This window comes from Petaurus breviceps, unplaced genomic scaffold, assembly GCF_028583685.1.
Source record: "Petaurus breviceps papuanus isolate PSGF00001 unplaced genomic scaffold, PetGlider_PUasm1.0 76, whole genome shotgun sequence".
NCBI classification, from domain to species: domain Eukaryota; kingdom Metazoa; phylum Chordata; class Mammalia; order Diprotodontia; family Petauridae; genus Petaurus; species Petaurus breviceps.
Window position 1 is genome coordinate 7894784 of NW_027186473.1, and position 25773 is coordinate 7920556.

A 25773-nucleotide genomic window follows, 5' to 3' on the forward strand; every position below is an offset into this window, starting at 1 on the left:
TAACTTTTTGCTGCTACTTTGTGTAGTAGAGACAGGGAAGCTTTTAAAGGAAAATCTCTAGTCTAGTGGTGCATTCTCTATTGTATTGTATCATTAAACCAACTCCTTGCAGATGAATGGCTTTCTAAGATTCTGCCCCTTGATAGGGAGTAAATGACTGCTGGCTAAGCAGTAAGGGACATTACAGATTCAAGTTCTTTCAGACTTGGGGAATAGAAGAAAATATAAATTTTGACATGCCTGTCGTAGGAAGATTGAGGATTTGGATCCTTCTTTGCCTGAAATATATTCTGAGTGCCTAGTAGATTATTTTAAAATCTTGTGAGGTTTTGGCCGCAATATTTTATGTTGTTGTCCAAAACAGGAAGTGGAACTTACAATGTCACTCTAGGGTAGTAAAACTTCATTGAGAGAGAACAGGACAAAGGAAACTGATGGATGTGTGAGAATGAGCACAAGCTAGGGAGAGGGGAGGAGGGGAGCCAGGTATTCAGAAGCAATAATGAACTGATGGAAAAAGTCTCATTTGTATGTATTGGTAAAATAAGAAATTCCTATGCAGAACATTTATAGCTCTCCCGTAATTTCCTCAGCTTCTTCTATATGCTCACTAAGTTTTGAATAGCAGAGCTGGCTAATTTGAAAGAGTTTGCAAGTCATGGCTACTGAATCTCTCTGCATTCCTTCTGAAAAATGTCTCTCATGTTTTCTGAATAGTATTTTCTTCTTTCCTCTCTGCAGGCAGTGATGGCCAGTGACTTTGCAGTTTCCCAGTTCAGACACCTCACCAAGCTCCTACTTGTCCATGGACATTGGTGTTATACCAGACTATCTAACATGATTCTGTATTTTTTCTACAAGAATGTGGTATGTGACATTTAGGGATCTTGTCTCAGCACTCTCCCATCACTCTTTAAAGCATCAATCTTGATGCTTTAAAGACTGGTGACAGCATCTTGAATTTCGATGTTTAAGGTCTGGGAAGGAGATGGCAATACCATTAATTGCTTTATCAAAAATAATCAAAGAACGGTCTATGTGTCAGCTGCTGGCAGCAGATTGCTAGGCTTCTCCATCAGTTAGGATTTGCTGCTCCTTGTACATTTAAATTCAATTAAGTCTTGTCTGGTTCATTTAAAATCTGATTTGTGATCCTCTGTAAAAGGGTTGTGACAAGTGGAAATATGAAATGTGTCATACTGTTCATTAGGAGAAAGGGGGAGTGTTTGGCTCCCGACTTTGAGAAAATCTTGGATTTGCCCCCACCCAACTAGAGAGAACAATATTGTATTCAGCAAAAAAAGAAAAGAAAAATGAAAACCTACAGTACAGCTTAGTTCATTAGCAAGCCCTTACAGTTGTAACTTAAGTTGGGATAGAAGACCTGTGAGGTACATTCTAAAACTCAGATTCTAGTATTCTAACAAGCACCTGCTTCACCAGGGGAGGTTGGGAGAGGAAGGTTCCTTTTTCTTTTGTGGAAATTAATAAAGAGTAGGGAGACCTTTTTTGATCCCCTCAACCCCTGTGGGGAAAGCTCTAGAATCTGAACTTAGAATTTTTTTAAGTGTTGAACTAATAGTCAGAAAATCTGATTTCTGGTCTTGGTCCTTTCACTTACAAACTGGTAACTGGTTAGTCACTAAAATCTCACCCCTTCATTTTATATAGATGAACAAACAAGTTTGGAAAGACTAAGTGACTGTTAGGATCATTTCAAACTAAAATTTTCTCATTCTAGATGAATATTCTGTGATAATGATAATCAATTAGGTCAGCAGAGTTTAGACTCACTTCAACTTTAGCTTACTAAAACAAAACAAAATAATAAACATCTCCCTTAAATGGTAAGAAAAAAAATTAGGTCTCCATTGACATAAATTAGCTCCAGTGGGTCATTTTTAGATGGTCCAAACCAGTATAATTTAATGTTAAGTTACTAGAATTTTGTCTTAAAGCTTAGAGCTTTTCAGTAAAAAAAGTTGGTAATGAGAAAAACTGTGTTTGGTCAGCTGCTGACATTTAAAGTATTTTTGCATTTGTAAAAGATCTTCCTGGTGATTTTACCTGACCTTGATGAAGGGTTCATATTTTAAATTAAAATTCAGAGACTTGGTAGCCTGGTGATCTTTTAAAAAACAAACCAGCTTCTCAGAAATTCTTGGAAATATCTTTGAATTTTGGTTAGTAAAACCTGCAATTGTTACCTTGAGTGCTTCATCTTTACTTTATCCCCAAAACCTGCCTGTATGTGAGCTAGAAAATGCTGGTCCTTTGAGAAAGTCTTCATTCATGGAGGTTATCCATCCAAGATTTAAGATCTTCCATAGTAATTCCACTCTTGGCAGCCTTTCACAATGACATCACACTAAATACCCACCAAATACAGGTAGGGGGAGGTTCCATAGACTTGGAGGCATTAAATTTTCCCAAGGCATTATCCTTACAAGTTAGCACAGAGCCTCTTGCGATTGAAACTCCCTGGTATCCCTGAGACACCTGAATGAAACAAAATAAAGTAATAAGACCATTTGCCCATTGCCCTCCATATCAATCTTTGGGAGGATAAAGCCTTGCGTTTAACACAGTTGACTTGTTCAGAGATTGAAATACTCAAATGGAGGCAGTTGGGTGATTTAGTGGATAAAATACTGGGCCTGACATGGGGAAGACTTAAATTCAAATCCCTCTTCATACACTAGTTTAGTTCCTCTCTTATCTTCAGTATATAGAGATAATTCCAGCACCTGCCTTAGCAAGTTACTGTGGGGCCAAATAAGAAAATGTATAAAGCGCTCTGGAAACCTCCATAAAACGACCTGAATGTTGCCTGTTATTTATATTATGAATTGTTCCTTCCTTTTCATTTCTAGGCTTATGTAAACCTTCTTTTTTGGTACCAATTCTTTTGTGGATTTTCTGGAACCTCCATGTCGGACTATTGGGTTTTGATCTTCTTCAACCTCCTCTTCACATCTGTTCCTCCAGTCATTTATGGAATCATGGAGAAAGATGTTTCTGCAGGGACCCTCATGCAACTACCTGAACTTTACAAGAGTGGCCAGAAATCAGAGGTAGGTGTTAGAATCGTATTCACCCATATTGTGATCAATGGGAGGGAGCGTGAGTGAATAGAGAGTCAAGCTTGAAGAGAAGGTGACCAGAATTCAAATCCCCTCTCTATCACAAGTTAGTTTTCTGACCATGGGCAAGTCACTGAACTTCTCGGTATCCCCAGTCAACTCTCTATAAGTTAATTACTGAATTGCTGCCCACTCAGATCATATCACTTTCTTATTTCCTGGCTTTCCTCTGTTGATTATCTCCAATTTACCCAGTATATATTTTCTTTGTACATTGTTGTTCTCTTTTTTATAGTATCTTGATTTCTCATAAAGTCATTAGCTTCCAATTGCTCCAGTCTTATTTTGAAGGAGTTATTCTCTTCAGTGAGTTTTTAAAATTCCTTTTCCATCTGGCCAATTTGGCTTTTTAAGGCATTCTTCTCCTCACTGGCTTTTTGGGCCTCTTTTGCCATTTGAGTTAGTCTATTTTTTAAGGTGTTATTTTCTTCAGTGTATTTTGTGGTCTCCTTTCGAAGGCTGTTGACTCGCTTTTATGATTTCCTTGCATCATTCTCATTTCTCTTCCCAATTTTTCCTCCACTTCTCTTACTTGATTTTCAAAATTCTTCTTGAGCTCCTCCATGGCCTATAACCAGTACATGTTTTTCTTGGATGCTTTTGATTCAGGGGTTCTGACTTTGTTGTCTTCCTCCTGCTCCGTGCCTTGATCCTTTTTGTCCCCAAAAAAGGAATCTGTGGTTTGATTACATTTCCTGGGCTTGCTCATCTTGCCAGTCAATTGACTTTTGAGTGCTTTGCCACAGTAGAACTCTGCTTCCAGAATGGAGAGAGTTTTGTCCCAAATCACTGGGGTTCTTGCAGCTGCTAGAGCTATTAGTTGGGCACCCTCTCTACAGACACCACAAGCTCTGGCTGACTGGTCACACCTCAGGACCAACACCTAAGACCGTGATCCAGATCCAAGCATGTTAAAGCAAGAGTGATTACCCTCTGAAGGGTCGCTTGGTCCCCCTTCAATCTGCAAGCCAGGAGCTTCTGAGACAGCCAGGCAATGGCTGTGGCTGTGCCTCCTTGCTTCTCACCACAGGGGCAGGGGCCGGACAAGGCTCTCATTCCCCCTGTTCCCACAAAGTTCCACACTGACCTTTTACTTTCTTTTTGGCATTTATGGGTTGATGATTCTGGAAACTGCCACAGCTGCTGGTGATTCTCTCTCCTGAAGTCTGCTCTGGGGCTGGGAACCACTTTGCTCCTGTGGGGCTGGCTCAGCTCCCAGCCTGGTGTGATAGACTTCCTGTTGGCCTGCTGGGCTTCTTTCAGCAGGAGCTCTGTTGCTCTTTCTCTCTTTGTGGGTTCTGTAGCTCTAAAGTTTGTTTAGAGTCATTTTTTTTACATGTATTGGAAGTGATTGGAGGGCAGCCCGCACCAAGTTTGTGCCTCTACTCTGCCATCTGGGCTCTACCTCCACATGGTTGTTTTCACATTGTCTCCTCCATTAGACTGCGGACTCCTTCAGAGCAAAGACTGCCCTTCTTTTGTATTCTCCCAATTTAGCACAGTGTCTGACGCACAGTAGGTGTCAGTAACTTAACAAATGGTTGTTGCCTGCTTTGTGGTTCTGACATCAGTTACGTGGCTGATTTGATTTCAGAATAACAATGATTTCTTCTAAAGTGGTCACAAGTTCAGGGGCAAGAGTAGAGGAGCATGAAGCCTGTGGGCTCTTGGCTTCAGATCACAGAACCTCTTGAGACAATGCCCTTTTAGATGAAAATGTTCATGGTTGTTCTGACCTGTACTATATTTTAAGGGCCCATTTTATGTGGGTTGACAGTTATAACTAGTGCCGTCCCTTGGGGGAACTGAGATCATTTGTCCTTCTGGTAAACTTTGTTAACAGCCATTTCCTTATTATGTGTACTGTTGGGCTGGCCAGCTTTTATGATGTGCTGGTAATAGCCCAGGCAGAACCACATCATGCTGCCCTTGATATAAGGTAATTGTTGTCATTTAATTCACCCTTCCCAGAATTTGCCCTTCCCTTGAACTTGGCTTCCAAACACACTTTCATTTATGCTTTGATCATTTCCTGTCTTCACTGTTCTGAAACCTACTCTCCTGGGCTCCCTAAATCCCTTTCCCCTAATGTTAAAGAGGTCTGGAATGCCGAGATGAAGTGATTGTCTTCCAGGATACAGTATTCTATTACCTCTCTCTCATCACCCTCAAAGCCTCCTTCTCCCAAAGTTCCACTGGGTTGGTTTCCATTAACATCTCAAATCTCCTTTCTTTATTTCCTCTACTTGTCCCAGTCCCGGGGTTTATGTAGTAATAAATTATTTTAAATTCAGCTCGACAGATATTTAACAAGCACATACAATGTGCGAAACACTGTTTTAGACACTAGGACAAAGACAAAAATATAAAACAATCCCTGGTCTCAGGGCACTAACCTTCTAGTGGGGCAGGGGGGAGGGGAATACAACATGTATATTGATAAATACAGGACAATTTAAAGATCAATAGAGAATCTAAATCAGGGTGAAGTCCAAAGATCAGAAAAGGTATCTTATAGAAAGCGTTGCCTACATTGACATGGAAAGCTAGGGATGATAAGAGTTTGTGATGAAGGGGATTAGGGGTAGGACAGAAGTAATCCATGCCTGCACAAAGGGAGGAATATGGAAGCTTGAGTTTGGGGTCTGTAGAGCAAGTAGACCAGTTTGGTTGGAATGGAGAATGATCAAAGGAAATGATAGGAAATGCAAAGGCAGTGTGGTGTCATGGTTAGTGCCCAAAAGACCTGGATTCAAACCCTGCCTTGTGAATCTACTTGCTGTGTGTCTCTGGTCAAGTCACTTAACCTCTCTATGCCATAGTTTGCTCATTTATAAAATAAAGAAACTGAATATAATAATGTGTAAGTTCCCTTTTAGCTCTAAAATCCACAATATTAAGTCTGAGAGCTCAGTGGATTTATATTGTGGAGAGCTCCAAGTATGAGGCTGAGAAGTTTGCATTTTATTCTAGAGGCAACATGGAGTCACTAAATATTTGTGAGTGGGGGAGAGACATGATGCAGACCTTAGAAAAAGTAATTTGACAGTTGGGTGGAGGATACAGAAGGGAGAACTTGCAAGAAATGAGGGCCCTTTTAGGTGACATGAAGTTATATGTGCTGGAGACAGACAGACAGACAGATAGATAGATAGATATGGATAGATAGATATTTGTGTATGTATGTATGTATATATATATGGATATATGTGTGTGTATGCATGCAGTCAGCACAATTGTGTGACATTTTCCAGAAGCATTTTGCTTTAAAGTAGGGGAGGGGGTCACTTACGGTTGTGCTTTGGCAAGACATGGGGGCAATTTAAGATGATTTGTTGTTGTTCAGTCATTTCAGTCACGTCTGATACTTTGTGACCCTGTTTGTGGTTTTCTTGGCAGAGATAGTAGAGTGGTTTGCCATTCCTTCTCCAGCTCATTTTACAGATGAGGAAGCGGAGGAAAAGAGGGTTAAGTGACTTGCCTAGGGTCACACAGCTAGAAAGTTTCTGAGACCAGATTTGAAATCAGGAAGATCAGTCTTCCTGACATCAGGTACTCTATGCACTATGGTGCCACCCTGGCTGCCTCATGTAAGAGGATAGAGTATTGTTAAACTGATCAAGACTATAAAGAGGTAAAAGTAAGATCAGAGCAGAGATGGGGAGGACCAAGAGGGATAAAGGAATGGGAAGTCAGAGTGAGGATGGATATAAATTTAGAGTAAGTAAGGGGGAATGAAAGGACAGAAAGTTATGATGAGTGAGAGGGATTTTAGAATTCAAAGTTATAGAAAATAGTAAGATCTAAGTTAGGACCTTAATTTAACACTAAATCTTTTCCCCTCAGACCACTGGGATTCTTTCAAGTCTTCTAACTCAACACATTTTCTTCTAGGGAGTGTGTTTCTTGCCTCATACTAGAAATTGGTTCTGGAAAAATCTCTTATCCCTGCTGTGGAACTGCTTTAAGAGACAGACAGACAGACCCCAAGTCATTATTTTGATTATCCAAAGGACCAGAAAAGATTTTTATAGATATGAAAATACAGAGTTGGTTTGTGAGAAAGAAGAGAATAGCCAATATGTGCTTATATGTTTAGTATAGACTTACTATTTGTGGAAGATAGCTTGAACTTCTTTTTGTATTTTGGGGAAATGAGAAATGAAAAAGCCAAATCAGGAAGAGCGAATTATTCTGGAGTCTGTTTGAAGGAAGGAAGGGTTTTGCTTTATCTAATAGTAGGTTCTAACTACCAGCAGGAGGCTCTTTCTCTTTACTCTTTCAGCTCTTCCTCACGAAGAGACAAAAGCAGGGATGTGAATGAGCAAGGAGGGCTTCACCAGACTTTTTCATTCCATTTCCCCTGTGGGCCTATCCTGTTCCTGGCTTCCATCCTTCACTCAAAGCCTGGCTTGTTGAGAGAATGATGCGTGGCATTTGAGGATTTTCTCTGTGATCAAGAAGATATCCTGACTCCTTTTATAGTAGCATTTTGTTCTTATCCCAATTTATCTTCCTCCTTCCTAATATCTATTTCATTTCCAGGCATACTTACCACATACATTCTGGATCACCTTGCTTGATGCCTTTTACCAAAGCCTGGTTTGCTTCTTTGTGCCTTACTATGTGAGTACACATAGAAATATATTTATTCCCTTTGTCCTTCTTCTGCTTTGTTTGATAAGATTTACTCTGCTATGTTAGCCACCTGTTACCAACCCACAGCTAAATTCCCTTTTTCTCTTTCATTTTGTAGACCTACCAGGGCTCAGACATTGACATCTTTATGTTTGGGAACCCTCTGAACACTGCAGCTCTATTCATCATTCTTTTCCACCTTGTAATTGAAAGTAAGAATTTGGTGAGTGGAAACATATAACAACCTACTTGTTTTCAAGAAAACTGACCTCCATTGTTAGGAACCTTGGACAGCTCTTGCTGCCTAGATGTAAAGGGAGTCCTACAGCGAAAGGCAATGATAGGTAAAACAGTGATATTTGTGGCTTCACATGACACTTGGCAGCTGTCAAGCTTCATGGAGCAGGTTTTGGATAAGTGACCCAAGAAATTATAAACAATTCCCATTAGTTGGAGCAGAGATTTATTATAATCCTATCAAGGGATAGCTTATGAATGTGAGGCTTAAACTAAGAATACAGGCTGAATTTGATTCTTCACTGTACAACTCGTTGTGTGACCTTAAACACTTGCCTTCAGTCTGGCTCTCCATCTGTAAGTTACAGATAATGAACTGATCAAATGGGCTGATAAAATATGTGTAAGACATTTTTCTAAACTACAGAGTGCTATAGAAATGTGAAATGTTTATTATTCTACCTTTTAGCCACAATAACAAGGTGTTATAATTTTTCATCTCCATGGTGAGTGATTCAGTGCTAGCCAAGGTGAGATGACATTTTTGTTAAATGTAGCACCTGACTAGGTAGGAATATTAAGAGGTGGGGGAGAAAGGGGGGTAGGAAGAGAATTTCTATTTTTTATAACTTCAGTATTGCTGCCATTTATTGAAATAGATGTCTTTTTGCTCTACTGAAACATAGTAATGTAGCATGGTTGGTAGCTTATTGTCTTAGTTCAAAAGGAATTTTGCGCAGCTTATTTTTTTTAAGTTGGTGAAGCTCTGTGATAAAAGGTTTTTTTTTTTTTCAGATTGGTATATCCCCACAGATGTGGGGAGAGAGAAAGGAAAAGTAGAATTTCTTTGGAATGACCTGGTGCTTGGTGCCTTTTTTCCCTCTCTTGAAATCAATGTGTTTTAAATAAGAAAAATCTGGAAGGAGTTACAAGTCAAGCAGTCAGCTTCTTTTAGTGCCTACTCTAACCAGACAGGGCTCAAAATGGAAAGGTTGATCTATGCAGAGGTGAATGGGTTTTCATAAATCTCTTTAGAAAACCAGATGGACTGAAAGAGAAAGCCTCAAAATGAAATCCTTCTGTAGTTTTTTAAAAATATATATACCCACTTTGTTTTGAAAGGATGCAGGAAGTTATGAAACTGTCAAGTGAAAAATGTGATTATGTCACAAAACATGCTTCTCACCACCATATTGGGATGTGTCCTGGATTCTGATGAATTATAGAGAATATCAAAGATCAAATATGGAAGATGTTTAGCTACTTCTGCCCCCCATCTGAATTGAAATTCCTCAGTTGGCTGCCAGAGAAGATACAGAGGTTGGAGGGAAAGGATGGGTTAGGCTAGCCTCACTCAGAGTTGCCAGCTTGTTCAGATCATTACTCTGATTCCTTCTACCTTTATGTTTCATGCATATATATCTGCTTCTTCATCTTTTTTCCCTCCCGTTCAGTCCAGACTTTAGCCAAGGAGAAAACCTAATCATTTCTGAAATAAGTGAAATCCAAGAAAGGCATTAAAATACTTATCAGAAACTCTGAGTCAAATCCTTTTGAAAGAGGCATTGGGTGGGGCGGCCAGGTGGCACAATGAATAGAGCACCAGCCCTGGAGTCAGAACCTGAGTTCAAATCCGACCTCAGACACTTAACACTTACTAGCCATGTGACCTTGGGCAAGTCACTTAACCCCAATTGCCCTCCAAAAAGCAAAAAAAAAGAGGCATTGGGGGCTATGTGACTTGGGGCAAAGGTTGTAAGGGGGAAAAAAATCTCAGAACCACTGCTTTCAATCCATGAAAAAAAATCACTGAATTGGCTAAAACAAAAAGAGTAGTTTCTGTCTAAGTTATTTGTGTTGAGTAGGGCAGATAAGAAGTATGTGTGCCTCTTGTGAAATCAATACACAAGGAGAAAAAGCTGACTAGATTGGCTTGGGAGTCTACAAAACTGAATAACCAAAAAGAGGACTAAAATATTTTTTCATACAACATATTTTAAAATACAATCTCTAGATCAAGGGTTCCTGAACATTTTTATATCTCTGACCCCCTTTTTCAGTCTAATAAAGCCTGTGGACCCATTCTCAAAATAATGTTTTTAGATGCACAAAATAAAATGCGTAGGGCTACAAAGGAAAGGAACTATATTGAAATAGTTATCCAAATATCAAAAATTCCAAGTTTATAGACACCACCCCTTACCACTGAAATCTAATCTAGACACTAGATTAGAGATTTCTCATAACTGGGAGCTATGATGGTGTTTGTGAGACAAATAAATGATTCTGCTAATCAGTTTGAATGAAAATCCATCTATCCATATAAATAGCTCTTGAGGTTTCAGTTCAACACTTTCACACTTTATCTACCAAGAAATATATACCAATCTAGGTTAGCAGTGAGATTCCTTGTAAGTCTGGAGTCTTGCCAAGCTGTGAAACGGGCAGTAGGGGAGTTTGATGTCTCACTTACATTCTCTGCTCCTGTTCCCTTGCCTTGCAGACTTGGATTCACATGCTGGTCATTGGCGGTAGCATCTTAACTTACTTTTTCTTTGCCTTGGTGTTTGGAGCAATGTGTGTGAAATGCAACCCCCCGTCCAACCCCTACTGGATCATGGAGGAGCACATGATGGATCCAATGTTTTATTTAGTCTGTGTCATCACAACTTGTGTTGCTCTTCTCCCCAGGTATGGTGTTGGTTTCACAACCTGAATGACCTAAGAGAAGTCACAGAACTGGAAGGGACTGAGATTGTGTGATCTGTCTGCTCTTTTATTTAGGTCATCTTCTACCGCAATCACTTCAAGGCAAATGGCTTAAAGACAATGTCTCAGGAACCTCAAACTGTTACATTTTAGGGCTTCATAGCCATCATCTTTTTTAAAACCTAGACTGTTCTCTTTCCATTCCCCCCACCCAACATGCTAGCTCTGGAGATAAAAATACCATTACATTTGCTTACAAATTTACTTTCTCATAGTTTTAAAAAAAAAGCTACAGTTATACCTTTTCTACTATGATGATAGAACAGAGATGATATTTCTCATGAGGATCTATATAGCACAATACTAAGTTCACATTTGGTAAATGCCTTCATCACTCCCATTAATTAAGTCAGCAAACACATTTCTCTAATCTTAACATTATAGTTTTTATATTTATTGCTTTTTTATTGAATTCACACATATGCCCCGCCCTTCCCCATCCCCCCCCATGCTCACTACTATCAACATCTTTCAAGTTATTTAAGTTTGGAAAATCTCAATGCATATGGGTCTTTTTTTCCTTTTCTAAACACTTAATTTTCTTTAAAAAAAAACTGACAGATATTTGCCAGCACTTTCAACACAGATGTTATTTATAGCTCTCTAATATTTTTCACCTCTTCAAAAAGTCAATGCCTAAGTCATACCCATTCAGCCAAACCTTCCAACCCCTTATTTTTTTCTGTATTAAAAAGAAAAATCAGAAAGGATTTTTTTAAGTATCTTCCTTAGAAACATCATCACTCCCAGCTTTGATCCTGAATGCATTGGAACTGATTAAAGAATAAGTCAAATTCCAAATCACATGACTGACAAGATAAAGGACATTTCCTTTGATCTTCACAACCTCTCAAACACAGAAACTATGTGCCAAAGATAAAATAACTTAAGCACCATAGTCTAGGACACTGAGAATTCAAAAGGTTAAAAATTCCATAAATTAATGCCTAACATGCTCACTCAGCACCTACTACCCACCACTCACACTCCTGGCAGCAAGGAGCTTTCAGTAAAACCCAAACACTCCCCGGCCAATCCCCTCTTTACAGTGCTATGACGATACACCCTCCAAACTGCAAAAATTTGCTGAAGTCTCACTAGTCAGCACTGTAGCAATGTTCTGTGCTGCAACAGAGCTCTACAAGAAGACAGATGAAAAGAGTTAATAGGGGAGGAAATGGGTTTGGGTTTGCAGTAGAGTGCAACCCCATTTCCTGATCTGGCCTCCTTCCTAGAGTGTGAGATACAGACTCTGATAGAAATCTGCCCAGGCTGCAATAGAACCAGCACAGTAGCATTCTGTAAAACTGGGCCAGAAACTAAGGGAAAAGGACTGGACACCAGGTTGGTGGCAGGGAAGGAAGGTGGAGGATTGTAGCACTCCACTAAGCCTAAGGGAAATGACCCAGCATCTTGATGAGGCCAATTCTGCCTCCCCAAAAGTTATTTGGGGTAGAGACCTAGGTTTGAACCATGAATTGCCCAGTGTAAGAAAACACGAATACATTTTGAAATCTAGCCTCCAGGGAAACCATCATCCACACAAGAGTCAAAGTGATAAAAAAGGGGGAAAAAGATATATAGAGGCAGAAATACCAAAACCTTGAGAATCAGCAAATAAGTCAACAATTCTCCAAAGAAGAACTGCAAAATATTCACAACCACATGAGAGAATGCTCCAAATCAATAAATAAGAGAATTACAAGAAACAAAACAACCCTGAGATTTCACCTTATTTATACCTTGCAAATTGGCAAAGATGACCAAAAATGGCATATATAAAACAATATACACAATGACTACAAGAAGGTAAATGCTTTCTAAAGAACTACACAACTCAAAATTAAAAGTGAATGCAGCAAAATTATAAATACGTGACTCAAATGAAGAGACAATGGGTAAACATTCCTCTTACACTCCTTCATGGAGACTGAAGATCCAGAGGCATTGCCCAGACTTTTTCAGTGTGCTAATTTTCACCTCTTTCTTTTATTTTTAAAAAAGATTATTTGTTATATGGGATAACTCTCTGGGAAGGGGAAAAGGTACTGGGGAAAACTATGATGATGTGAAAAAAAGACATTAAAGAAAATTTTTTTTAACTAATTAGGGGCTCCTTCATCAGCATATCTGCCTCACATGAACTTCCTGTGACACTAATTCATTGGCCTACTCCTCTAAAAGACTTACATTTGATTTACTCAGAAGTGTAGATCTCTTCACCCATATTACAATGATTTTTATCTAAATTGGATGTACCAAATAGGGTACCCTGGAAGCCTGAAAACAGTGAGGGAATGATACTTCTACACTTCTGGTAGACATATGCCTTTGTGCTTTTGGATTTTGTTGGGGGGGGGTTTGTTTTTATCTAGTTAGAAAGTACTTTCTTGACTTGCTAAGCTATGATGAATTTAATAATCTGTTTGTCCCCTAGGTTTATATACAGAGTTCTGCAGGGATCACTATTTCCCTCTCTGATATTAAGAGCTAAACACCTTGATAAACTTACTTTGGAGGAAAGGAACAAAGCTCTCAAAAAGTGGAAAGAGGCCAGAAGAATGACAGCTGTGCATTCTGGTCCTACAGACACCAAGAAGCTAGGAAGAGAGAGACACTCAGGCTCTTCTTGTGACTTCTCAATGACAGCAGCATCTTTTTGTGCCAAGCAAACAGACTCTCCCGAATTCAAAGCTACTTTAGATACAAACAGTGCCTCAGGGATGGTTATGAAGACTGTATCAAGTGATGATCCTCTACAGAACAGCACTCAGAAATAAAAAGAAAAAAAGGATTCTTGTAATTTGGCACTGAAAAGAAGGAAATACTTCTTTACCCAAAAAAGATTGACTTGAATTGTTTCTTAAAGAACATGAATGTTTCAATAGACTATGACAAGTCTATATAAAATGTTCTGCGTGTGGAATTTTAAAGAAGAGATTAAAAGGTTGACCTGGCTAGGTTTTTAATTTGATTCATTCCTGGAATCAAATGCTCTTACGGAAGTTTTTGATTTTGTAAAGCATTTTAATTGATTTAGAAATGCAAACTATTTAAAGAGAAAATTAAATAAAATTGAAAATTTTCTATTTCATTTGGAGACCTTAAAAGAAAATAAGCATATGCAATATTACTGACATTTCCCAACTTAAAAATAGGTCAGGTTGAAAAAATATTTGCATATCATTCTTTCGGAAATTAGAACACCTTTCTCACATAGAAACAATGTTATGCATGGTGTTTTGTTTCCTAGGTCAGCCTACAGTAAATCTATTTAAGCTATAATGGACCTGAATATAGTAATATACGTCCAAGAACACCACTATTTTTCCCCAACTCCTTCCACATCTAAGCAGATGACTTCCCAGGTGCCTTGAGTTAGGAAACAAAGGACACTTGTTCCCAGTGGGGGCTCAGGTTCCTCCCACCGTCTGTTCCTATGTGGGATTATTTAAGCCAAGAGTTAATAAATCGGGGAACTGCCAATATTTCTAGATCCATGGCAGCCTTGACAACAAATATTCTATTTATGAACAAGTCTCAAAAAGAAAAAAAATCCTACCTTGCAGTGCTTGTTTTTAAAATTTTCATCTATTCTTTCTGCTGTCATGTTCTCCCAAAACAGGGTATGCACAGCTAATACTTGGGATCAGCTTGCTACAAGAGAAATAATACTGAATTTGCAACCCAAAGTTAGTGACTAGACCTGTGATCTCATTGGCATAGAGAACTCCCCAGGTTCCCCTTCCAATGTAGGTTGGCACTTCCTCTGCAACCTCAAGTTTTAAAGAGCTTCCTAGAGCACCAAGAGCTTAAGTGATTTACCCAGGGTCAGACAACTGGTATAGAGTCAGAGTTTAGACTTGGACCAGGTCTTTCTGACTGAGATGTGCTCTTTGTCTGCTATACCAGGATTCCTCTTGAAGCTAAGTTCAAAATCCACCTATTCCATTTGCTATTTTTGTCCCGATGTTGCCCCATCAGTTTCTGCATCTATAAAGTGAAGGAATTGTTGGATTATATTATCTATAATTTAGTTTCTAGGTCTACCTATGAAGCTGTGATTAGGCAAGATATGTTAAGGTATGAGAAGACTCGGATTCTTCAAAAACCTTTTTTTTTTTTTAAATGCATTTTGAGACAGCAAGCCGTCTGCCATGGATGTTAATATAAATATGTATGCTGGTTATTTATAATGACTGCCATATAAAACACAAAAACGTGACATGCATAATCATTCTGATAAAATGGTAAAAAAAAATGATGTGCTTAAAATGGCATTATTTATACACTCATCAGCTTAATCCAGTTATGATTTGTATTAAGACTAAAGGGATCTAAGCAAGTATTCTCTTTCCTCTCCTTTCCCTTATGTTGTTTTTCTCTTTTGAAATGGAAAAACCAGTGTAGTTATATATCTTGACAAGCAGTTTCAAGGCTGGGGAATGACTGTTCCAGAGTTTTACTGTCCTTTGCCTTGTGACTAGGTGTTTGAGGCTTTCTCATCTCTTAAATAAATGGGAAGGTAAGAATGGGCAAATAGAGAAGAGAGTAGCTTTTAAATGTCCACAAGGTGAATTTGTATAATCATAAATCTTTAAAAGCATTAATATTTGTAGTAGCTAAAATATTTTAAGTATTGCACTAATTTGTACTTGAAAAATTCCAGTCAGTTTTAAGACTATAAAGATCTAAGCTTATTTTAACCCAAAAAGATCACAATGAATATTGTAAACAATTTGGAGTTAGATATTCAAGCTGACCTACTCTTATCACACTTCAAAAAATGGTTTTCTAAGTTATCCTTCCTTTGCTGCGGAAGGAACTGGATTCTCCAAAGGTCTACTACCTCATGGAATCAGAGTGCCAACCTGGGAAGAAAAAACTTCAGAGGGTATGGTGATCAGGATCAGTGCTTTGACTAGTTTCTCCAGGGATGGCTGAAGCCATGATTATATTCAGATCTACATGATAAATGTAATCAGTGATGGGAAGCATTGCTTATAAGGATGATTCTGGTAGAAAAAACTGGATGTCTCTTTAAGTGCTACTTCTACCTAGGCCTCAATGCTAAACGCATGACCCAGTTTACATTTTTTTTTTAAGCAATCAGGGTTAAGTAACTTGCTCAAGGTTACATGGCCAGTTATTTCTGGGTGTGGTGCTAAGTATCTGAGCCCGGATTCGATCCCCAGGTCATCCCAACACTGGAGCCGGTGCTCTTACTCGCTGTGCTACCTGACCCCCCCCCCCCCGCCCAGTTTACATTTTGCCCCAGATCCTGAAAACCATTGAAATTTCTTTTTTTGATATTGTCAGAATTCACAATTCAGCAGAATGTTATCCTTTATAATTGAATTTTCCTATGTCTTTATTTCTTTTTTTTTTTTTAAGCAATAGGGGTTAAGTAACTTGCTCAAGGTTACATAGCCAGTTATTTCTGGCTGTGGTGCTGAGTAGCTGAGCCCAGATTTGATCCAGGTCATCCCGACACTGGAGCCGGTGCTCTTACCCACTGAGCCACCTGGCTGCCCCTAAGCAATTGGGGTTAAGTAACTTGCTCAAGGTTACATGGCCAGGTGTTTCTGGGTGGGTGCTAAGTGTCTGAGCCCAGGATTCGATCTCCAGGTCTTCTCAACACTGGAGCCGGTGCTCTTACTCACTGTGCTACCTGGCCGCACCTGTCTTTATTTCTTTATCTTGATTGAAGCTTTTGTTCTAAATTCTTTTATGATCTCTTCCCCATCCACCCAGCCACCTTGAGCTACTGATACATGGCTAAATTGATGCTTCTCATCAACATTTTAAAACAATTAAGCATAATTCAAACATGTTCAGTAAATTTATAAGTACTCGTAGGTTTACCTAAATAAGTTTCATGGCAACAAGGAGTTCCCATGAGTAAATAAAACAAGTGTTATTTAGGAGGCAGTTTTCATTTTTGCCTAATAAGAGAACTGCTGTGGAGTTTATATTTGGAAGTCAATCTCACTTCAAATTACCTACCTTGGGTGTGGTTAAGAAAAATAATCCTCAACCCAACTGTTCCACTATATTGGACAAGAATTTTGCTGACTAGATTTTCATCTCGTAAATCTTTTGGGGGGAAAAGTCTATGTCCTCAAGTAGAAGCTATATCTTAGAGGGGATTCATTACTTCAGATAGAGGCCCAACTATCTGACCTCTCATTTCCTTCACCAAACAAATTTTATTATTTTCTAGATTAGATGGCCAGATATCAAAAATGAAAATCTAATTTTTGATTCACAAAATTCTGGATGATGCTGCCTAATGAGGAAAGAAAAAAAGCCATTTCAGCACACCCTTGACTTTGTGTTCTTGTTTGTGAGGGGAAAAAAATACCGTCTAAGGGAGAATTTATTCTTTAGGGTAAAAGACTGGGCAGTAGGGTGGTAAAGTGAAAAGAACTCTGGATTTGAAATGAGAAATCCTAGATTTGGGGGTTCGAATTCTGCCACTGACTAGTTACGTGATTTTCATTTCTATCAGCTTCCATTTCTTCATCCATAAAATGAGAGTGTTAGCACTACTGAAATTCCCTTTTTTGTGTCTCCAGAGTAAGTGAGCTTCATTCTAGATTTGTGGTTGTTTATGACTATTTGTCCACATATATGGTCCACTCATTTATAGTAAAACTGATTCAGAATATAATTCTCAGGATGATTAAAGGTCATCTTGGCTTTATCTGGAGACAAAACCCATTGTTCAAGTACAGGCAGCAAATAGTCAAGTTTTAAGGTAAGTGTTGCTAATTCAACAGGTAGTGAGTAGTAAGGCTGAGGGAAAGGAGAAGCAATAAATTCTCCTGGTTGGGCTGGAGGGGCAAATTTTGTCCCAGCAATCATTCTTTTAATATGAAGATTATTTACTTTTTTTTCTGTGATTTCTAGTGGTTTATGTATTGGTGGTTATCTTTTGCATTTTGCAGGTAATTGATTGAACTCTGGAGAATGGCTCAGCATCAGTCAATTTTCTAAGCAGATTCTTCAAGCAGCACATTTCCTAGAGAAGTCATATATTTTGTGTGATTTCTGGTCTGCCATCAAAAACTTAGCCACCTTTTGCATAGGGCCAGGGCCTTTGGAACGGCACTCAATAATACAAGATTCAATTTTTGCAATAAAAAATTTCACACACTTTTGCCATAGACTTTTAAACATTTTAAGAAAACCAGTTTGCTGTGTGTATCAAAACCATTGAGGTACTTATGTGAATGGTAAATACGCATGTCTCCAAGGGAAGCAAGGCAAGAATGATGGCATGAAGTTCACATAACAATCCAGTAATTAGATTTAGGCCTTGCTGAGACAGATGCTTGCTCAAGATCCAAGGATAAAGAGGCAGGATTCTTAAAGGAAGCATCCGTGCTCAATGCCTTTCAGAGCATTCAGAGGGTTTTAATAAAGTTGTGTGGGATTTGACCTACTGGGTCTTAAAAATCAGGTAGACAGTTGAGCAGTAGAAACGCTATGGAGCAGAACCCTTGGCTTGAGCTCAAACAGCTGGAATTATTCTATTTTATCCTGGTTTATATTAGGACTGACAGTATTGAAGGGGAATTTTTAAAAACTAGGTCGATGGAAGGTAGTTGTTGAGCACCTTTGGACCTCTTGCAGGGGGTGACATTAATAATATGTCAGGAAGAAGAAAAACACCTTGGTTTGGTGCTCTGGAGTTAAGGAAATCTCCGTGTTTTATCATCTCATAACAATAAAAATGAAGCCTTTCCTTGAAACTACTCATGTATTAATTCTCTTGTCTATGTCAGTTTCTTTGGATGACTTTTGCAACATTTTTTAAACATTAAAATTAATTTTATTTTTATTTTAAAGCTTATGTTTAGTAGAAAGAGATGGTGACTTTGCTGAATCAAAAAGCTCTAGATACATCATTGAGATTTCCAAGTTGCTATCAACAGAACAGTTCCTACGACATTTTCTTTGTAAACTCCAACATAAATTAATAATGTCCTTTGAAAGAGCTAGCTCCCATAATATTTTAGAAATCCCAGCTCTGGAGAAAAGTTTTTTCTTTTGCTTGTGGAACTAAAAGTCATACAATTTTCAAAGCAAGAGAAGAATTTTTCTTTTCCACTAAAAAATGAACTTCCTGATTCTATAAGCAGCAGCTATCTATATAATTCAAAATGTCCCCAAAGCCCCACTCATTGATCCAGTTATTATTAAATGCATCTAAGGCTTGGTCCCACAAAAAATACCATATAAAATTTACTCATATTTCATAGAAATCAGTTAATATTCTCTCTTCTACCACCTTGGGGAAAGGTAATTTTAGAGTCGAGAACCCGTCAGGGGTTAGAGATATAATTACCTCTCTGCCTGTAGGGTTTCACCAAAAGACAAGGTTACCATTTTTATTTGTTATTTTAGAATAAGTATATTATACAGGTTTTGGTTTAACAGGAATTGAAACAAAACAGGCCAGTGATCACATTCTCTGTGAATCACTGCAGTAGTGATAATACAACACATATGCTCTTGCTTTAGTCATAAAACCATAGTTACCATCTTGAAGAAAAATTTCACACGCTTGATTCTTACAGACTATGGCCAGTGTCAAGATGTGTCTTTTGAACTACAAATATGTGTACACATAGAAAACCAGTATAAAAATACATTTATAAAATTACAAATATCATCTTTACTTGGAATGCTGAAGCAGTCAGGTCAATGGTGGAAGGAAATCAGAGTGTTGCTGCTCAAGACCTTTGGAATATTACAGAGACCATCACATGATAAACTACCTCATGGCATTAGCAAGATTTCTATTTTTAACTAATTCAATAACATGAGAAAAATCCTTTAGAAAGCCATAAATTGTCTCAAACTCATGATATATATATATATATATATATGTATAAAGTGGCCTAGTGCTCGATAATATGAATTTTTTTCTTTTAATTTTCACTTTAATTAAAAAAGAAATTGCAGCATTAACTATCAAATAGTTTTCCCAAAAGGATTTACTTTAACTTAATGAAGATGATTAAGCTTTCTTTCCTTTAAAACATTTCAAAACCACACCTTCTAATAGAATGGTGTGAACAAGGAAAAGCCTGTAAATATTAAAAAATAACTTGGGGGAGTTTTGGTTCCACTTGGGGAGGAGAGGGGAATCTAATTACATAAAGTCATTGCAGTTCTTAGGTTGTTCTCCTATGTTTGGCATTGGTCACTGCATTATCACAATTACAAGTTACTCCAAAAAAAATTCTCACAATGCATTTTGAACCACTTTCCAAAACTGGAATCAGTCAAATGCCAAATGTATTGACAAACCCAAGCCATAGACAGGTAAGATTGGGGAGATTTTGGGGCTGTACTTGTAAAAGTAACTTGAAGTCAATGGAGGCTCATGCTAATGGAGGTAACAAATAAGGTCTGCACTCATGAGCTACATTTTCACATTCCATTTCTATGTGAATGCTACTGAGGTTTTCCCTCCAAGACTGGTTTCAGCATAGTCTATCAGAATCATATACAGTAAATCAGAGGCACAGTGATGACATCTAAATAATTTTAGCTCTCAGTAAACCAAAAGCAAGTCCCTCATGTTAATGTGGAAATTGGGTACTTTTCTGCAGCAGAACTAGTTGGAGCTAGCAGAAAAGCTATTCTCTTGTGATATCAGTGCTACTTTTATATTGATGCAAAAAAAAACCCCACAAAACTTTACCTAACCTGTGTCTTACCAAGTGCATTCTTCATTTCCTTATATCAATTGAGTTTTTTTTTTTTATCATTTTTGTGGTAGAGACAAGTTTAAGCCAGGCCAAATAGCAGGGTTGCTTTTGTACCTTTTGGGCCTCTCATTGTGTTTGAAATGACACCACAGTATAAGAAGAAAAAAAAGAAGAGAAAGGAAAGAATAAAATTAGAGCAAATAAGAGTATGGGAGCTAGCAGTATCTGTCTAAGATGGCAAAAAGTTATGCATCTGGGCCACACTGTCACATTGTCCTCCTGTAGAAAGTGCTTCCTTCAATGTCCCCCAAAACAAGGCCTTCACAGTTGAAGAGGCAGTCTTCTTTACTTTGGGAATCAGTTGAGCAGAAAAGTATGGATATATATTTGTCGTTCAATCCAGTCAACAAAATGTGAAACATTACTATAAACACCTGGTCCCAACACTTTGGAAAAGCAGACTGATCCCCATGAAGTCAGGCCAAACAACGTCCACTGGCCTCCAGGATGCTCACAAACAAGAGGCCCACCACTGTCGCCCTGTAAGAGTAAAGAGTAACAGAGGATGATCACTGCCGTTTCTAGCATTATAAAATTTAACATAGTAAAGTTTTCTTTGGCCACTTTGTTCGAAGACTTTAAAAAGCTGCAGCTGTTTTTTTTCCCATCACACTATAGCTTCCTCATGTAAAGAATATCTAGAGTTGTTCAAAATTATATCACTATCAAATAGAGAAAGCTTGATTCATGTCAGACTATTGAACTAGAGAGTAGAATAAGGATTTAGAAGAATCTGTCTTTGAAGTTTTTATAAAACTGACCATCTAGAAGAACAAAACGACCTACAGCTACTTTCCTAGAACAAACTACCTCAGTCCTCTGTTCTAGAACAATTACTATAGGGCCACTTCCACAGGGGACCCTAAGGAAGAAGCCTTATTTCCAAAGAATTAGTGTTTGTATAGACTTTCATAAAACAAGCACAGAAGTACTGCAGCAACATGTTTCTACCTCCCCCTACTCCCAGTTTATTTTTCTGCTTATGCATGTGAAGGAATTTTACCCTGAAAAAGAATGCTTTAAATCTAAAGTCATCTGAAAATCCTTACTATTGTCCATTGGGCTCCCTAAATCAGGTTATTGGGACAAGAATTTTTTTAAATGCTCAGAAAAAAATAGGCGTAAATACAAATATATTCATATATTACCACATATATTTTTTAAAAGGAAGGTGACATCTTCCATAAAAAGTTCTATTCAGATGCCTCATTCTCTCTAGGAGGTAATGCACAGTGCTAGTATTCGTGATGCACACAGAATTTGCACAAATATAACATCCAGAGCCATTCCCCAAAAGACATGAACAAAGGAAACGAATCATTTACAAAATAATAAATGCGAGATATCAACAATTATATGAAAAAATTTCCATATCACTAATAAAAGAAATTGACCTGAAAACAATTCTTGTATTTCACTTCATATCCAACCATGCCATATATCTTTGGTAAAGATGGTTTGGGGATTTTTTTTGCTCTGGTCCTATGATTTCATTGGTGTAGGGAGATTTGGTAGAAAGAAACTACCTTTATCAATGCAGGTTAGCAACTCTTGCAACTTTTCATCTTAGAAAATTCCCAGGATGAGTGTTAAGTAACTTGGAGGGAAAACTGTGATTTAATCAGCATGTGTCTAAGGTGGAACTTGGATTCAGATCTTGATTCTGAGGCTAACTCTCTATTCAATACATCTTTCTGCCTCTAGCAAAGATCAAAAACAAAAAGAAATAGCCAATATTGTAGGGTCTATGGGAAGTCAGTCTCGTTAATATACTTGTGGTAGTGCTGTGAATTGACCAGATCATTCTGGAAAAGAAGTGGGGCTTACATAAGAAATGTCAATAAACTGTTCATATAAGAATGATAGATCATCTTTGTTTGGGCTGGTCTACAACAATTCTACTATCTTCAGACATAAAATAAATGATGGCTGATGACCTTCCTATACAGTGATTTTAAGAACATTATTTAATATAATTACTGGTAAATGAAGCAAAGATATAATTTTTCATTGTACCACCCTACCTTCTGAGAGAAAGGTGCAAACAGTGATTATTCTGCCTAAGGTTGATATAATGGACATAATTCTAATGGTACTGAGAAAACTGTTTTGCCTTAACTGAATGATAAAGGATAATTGAGTAAGGAGAAAAAATGGCTCAGTTCATTGAAGGCAATTCTATTAGGCAACTTAATTAGCCAATGAACTTTGGTAACAGGAAAAAACAATTTTTTTCTCACATAAAGGATCTTCTTTGTAACAGAAAAACAAAATGAAATATAAAAAGTTTTAAAGTAATAGGCAACTCTGAAGATGGTCATTAGTCATCTTTTATGTGTATACTGAGAGAGATTACATCAGATAACAATAAATAACCATATCCAGCCTGGTTCTGAAATGCAGCCAAGAAGAAATATGCAGAATTAGTGGCCCTGCCTCTTTGGTTCTTTTTCCTCTCTCCCCTTTGGATTCTAATTATAAATGGGCCCTTTTATTGAAGATTAAAGGCTCTTGTTCACAGGTGAGACTGGTAAAGCATAGTCTGCATGTCAAAGATTCCTTTTACTCCATTTAGGTGAGTTTATCAACTAATAGCAGGTAGCATAGAATGAGAAGAAGCACATCAATACTTGCTCTTTATCTGACCTAATAATAATTAGACCACATTTAATGCCAGTTTTGCATCTGGGGAATTTGACTAAGGCAAGAGCCAAAAAGAGACTAAAGAATTAATGAAAACTGACTTGTCTCTACTAAAGTCAATATAGGAAGGGAAAGGAGGGAAGTGGAGGGATGGGATAGGAAGAGTGGAGGTCCCTTCATTGTAAAATGTCCAGACACAGAATCACAGGCTTCAGAGCTATAAAGAACCTTGGGATTCATCTAGTTCAACTTCCCCATTTCATAAATGAGGAAAGAGTAAAATGGTAGAGGGAGAATGTGATGAGATAGCACGTGAGCTTAAAAAAGTTTCTTTTTTTTTTTTAAACAAGGTTGAAGCCTCAATATGAGTCTAAAGGCACATGATAGCCAAAAACAAAAACAAAACCAAAAAAACCTAATGTGATCTTAAAGATCTTAGAGGTCTAATATGAGAATAATGTCTAGAATGTAGGAGATGATAGCTACATTTTATGCCACCCAGTAAGACTACATCTGGAGTACCAAATTCAGTTCTGAGCACTATATTTTAGGAAGGACATTGATCAGTCAGAGAATTTGTAAAGGGAGAGAACTAGGATGTTTAAGGGCCTTCCAATCACCCAATATGAAAAAGGAATTGCACTTGATTTTTAAAAAACATCAATTTTACTATTGATTTATGTGATCCTTAAACAATGAATTGATACATGAATAGAGAATTACAATCATATTCATATTGACATTATCCCTATGAATGGAACCAAGACATAAAGAAACTGAAGCAAAGATGATGACTACAAGTTCTTCCCATAGTGATAGCAAAAGGAGTCACTGAGGTTGACTTCATTGTGCACCCAGTAGCAATAAGTAGCATCCCTTTTTTTGTGGAACACATGGTCATTTTGCAAAGTTCATGACAAGAAGAGGCAGGCACTTTAGGTACCAATATCTTTTGTAAAGAATTAAATAGAGTAATTCTCTGAAGAGCTTTCCAAGGTCCTCCCAAACAAGTCAGTATAAGTCTTGAAAATAGGTGATTAAATGTAAAAGTGGATAGAGGAAAAGGGAGCAAGAGGTGGTGGATGGCGGGGTGGGGGGGTGGAAGGGTGGAAAATATGATTCAGGCTTAAGAAATAAAAATAAGGTGAAGAGCTGATAGATTACTCAGGGATGTTACATCTGTAATTTTGCACTTGTTCTTTGATGACAGGATTAGAAATGGTGGGAAGTAATTCCAAAGAGTCATATTTAGGTTTACTATAAGAAAAAAAAATTGCTAATGAGTTGAGTTGTTCAGAAGTGAAATGGGGTACTTCAGGAGAGTGTGTGTTTCCTCCTCTTTCATCCCAGTGCTACTATTTAAGGATACTGCTTCTAGCACTGAAAAGTTAAGTGGGAAAACAGGGGCTCTACATCAATTAATCAATAATCATTTATTAAGCACCTATTATGGCCAGGCACATGGCAGGGATAGGAAATGGAGGCTGAGCCGGTGATTTCATTGGGATAGGGAACTCACAAATGAGGAAACACTAACAATGATGATTGTTGTTTCCTCAAAGCTTTATAGTCTTAGTGTTGCATGGAGCACAAGAGGGTAAGTGATTTGCCCAGGGTTACATAGCCAGCATGTGTCAAAGGCATTACTCAAACCCAGGCCTTCCTTGGTTCAAATTTAACTCTCTTTCCACTAATCCATAGTGCTACATGTTAGATATACAAAGACAAAAATGGAAGTGACCATAGTGAGATCCACGATTCATGAAGCCCATTGTGTTATGTGTTGCATGCCACATGCATGAATGTGTATTGAGGGAGGTAGAGAATTCATACAATTTAGAGCTAGAAGGGGACCATGTACTCAAAGGGTCTAGAGGTAGAAGGGACTTTTGGGATCATACAGCCCAACCCCAACACTTAACAGATGAGGAATCTGAGACCCAGAGAAGTTAAGTGATTTTCCAAACATGACACAGATAATAAGTAGCAGACCAGCCCCCTCATTTAAAAGGTAATGAAACTAAACCCAAGACAGGTTAAATGGTTTCCCCCAAAATCATGTGACAAGCCTGGGTAAAAGGAAAGATAAAATTATAAACAATTACAAATTCTGCATCCAAGTAGCTTCAAAAATGTATGAAATAATATTCATGAATATAAGCACTATCATTAATTTTCCTAAATTGGTGTATTTGACAAGTAAAGGGACTACTCACCATACAGGAATCCACAGTGCCAGACTCGTAACCTGCACATATCATTCTGGTAGTAATAGTTTTCATATCAAAGTAGGATTGGCACTGTTCCAGAGAAATGATACGGACTTCTCCCTCTTGAAGTTTAAAAGGCACTAAAATTTTTTAAGAGATGGTAAAATCATACATTAAATAAAGGCCCATGGGGTTTTAAATGAGAAAGTTTGGTTTCTTTTTTCAAAATAGAAAATTTATTAGCCCTTATTAAAATATTTCAATTACATTTACATTTGTTTTCTAGAATCAAAGGAATTTTGGAGTTGGAAGGAACTTTAGAAATCATTTGTCTCTTCACTATGCAGA

General features: G+C 37.9%; 2 protein-coding genes across 3 annotated transcripts in view; one reads left to right on the forward strand and one right to left on the reverse strand.

Moving 5' to 3' along the window:
- The window catches only part of ATP10D (ATPase phospholipid transporting 10D (putative)), a 122482-nt gene extending 108601 nt beyond the window's left edge, over nt 1-13881 (forward strand). For both annotated transcript variants that reach the window (XM_069105178.1, XM_069105177.1), the window contains 6 exons: nt 742-867; nt 2874-3074; nt 7689-7769; nt 7900-8004; nt 10522-10709; nt 13225-13881. In XM_069105178.1, the coding sequence (XP_068961279.1) occupies nt 742-867; nt 2874-3074; nt 7689-7769; nt 7900-8004; nt 10522-10709; nt 13225-13567 (1044 nt within the window). In that variant the 3' untranslated portion in view covers nt 13568-13881. The remainder of the gene's footprint in view (nt 1-741; nt 868-2873; nt 3075-7688; nt 7770-7899; nt 8005-10521; nt 10710-13224) is intronic.
- Nucleotides 13882-19140: 5259 nt separating this feature from the next.
- The window catches only part of CORIN (corin, serine peptidase), a 234978-nt gene continuing 228345 nt past the window's right edge, over nt 19141-25773 (reverse strand). The window contains exons 21-22 of the mRNA XM_069105180.1: nt 25432-25565; nt 19141-21052 (exon numbers count right to left, since the gene is read on the reverse strand). Of these exons, the coding sequence (XP_068961281.1) occupies nt 20870-21052; nt 25432-25565 (317 nt within the window). The 3' untranslated portion in view covers nt 19141-20869. The remainder of the gene's footprint in view (nt 21053-25431; nt 25566-25773) is intronic.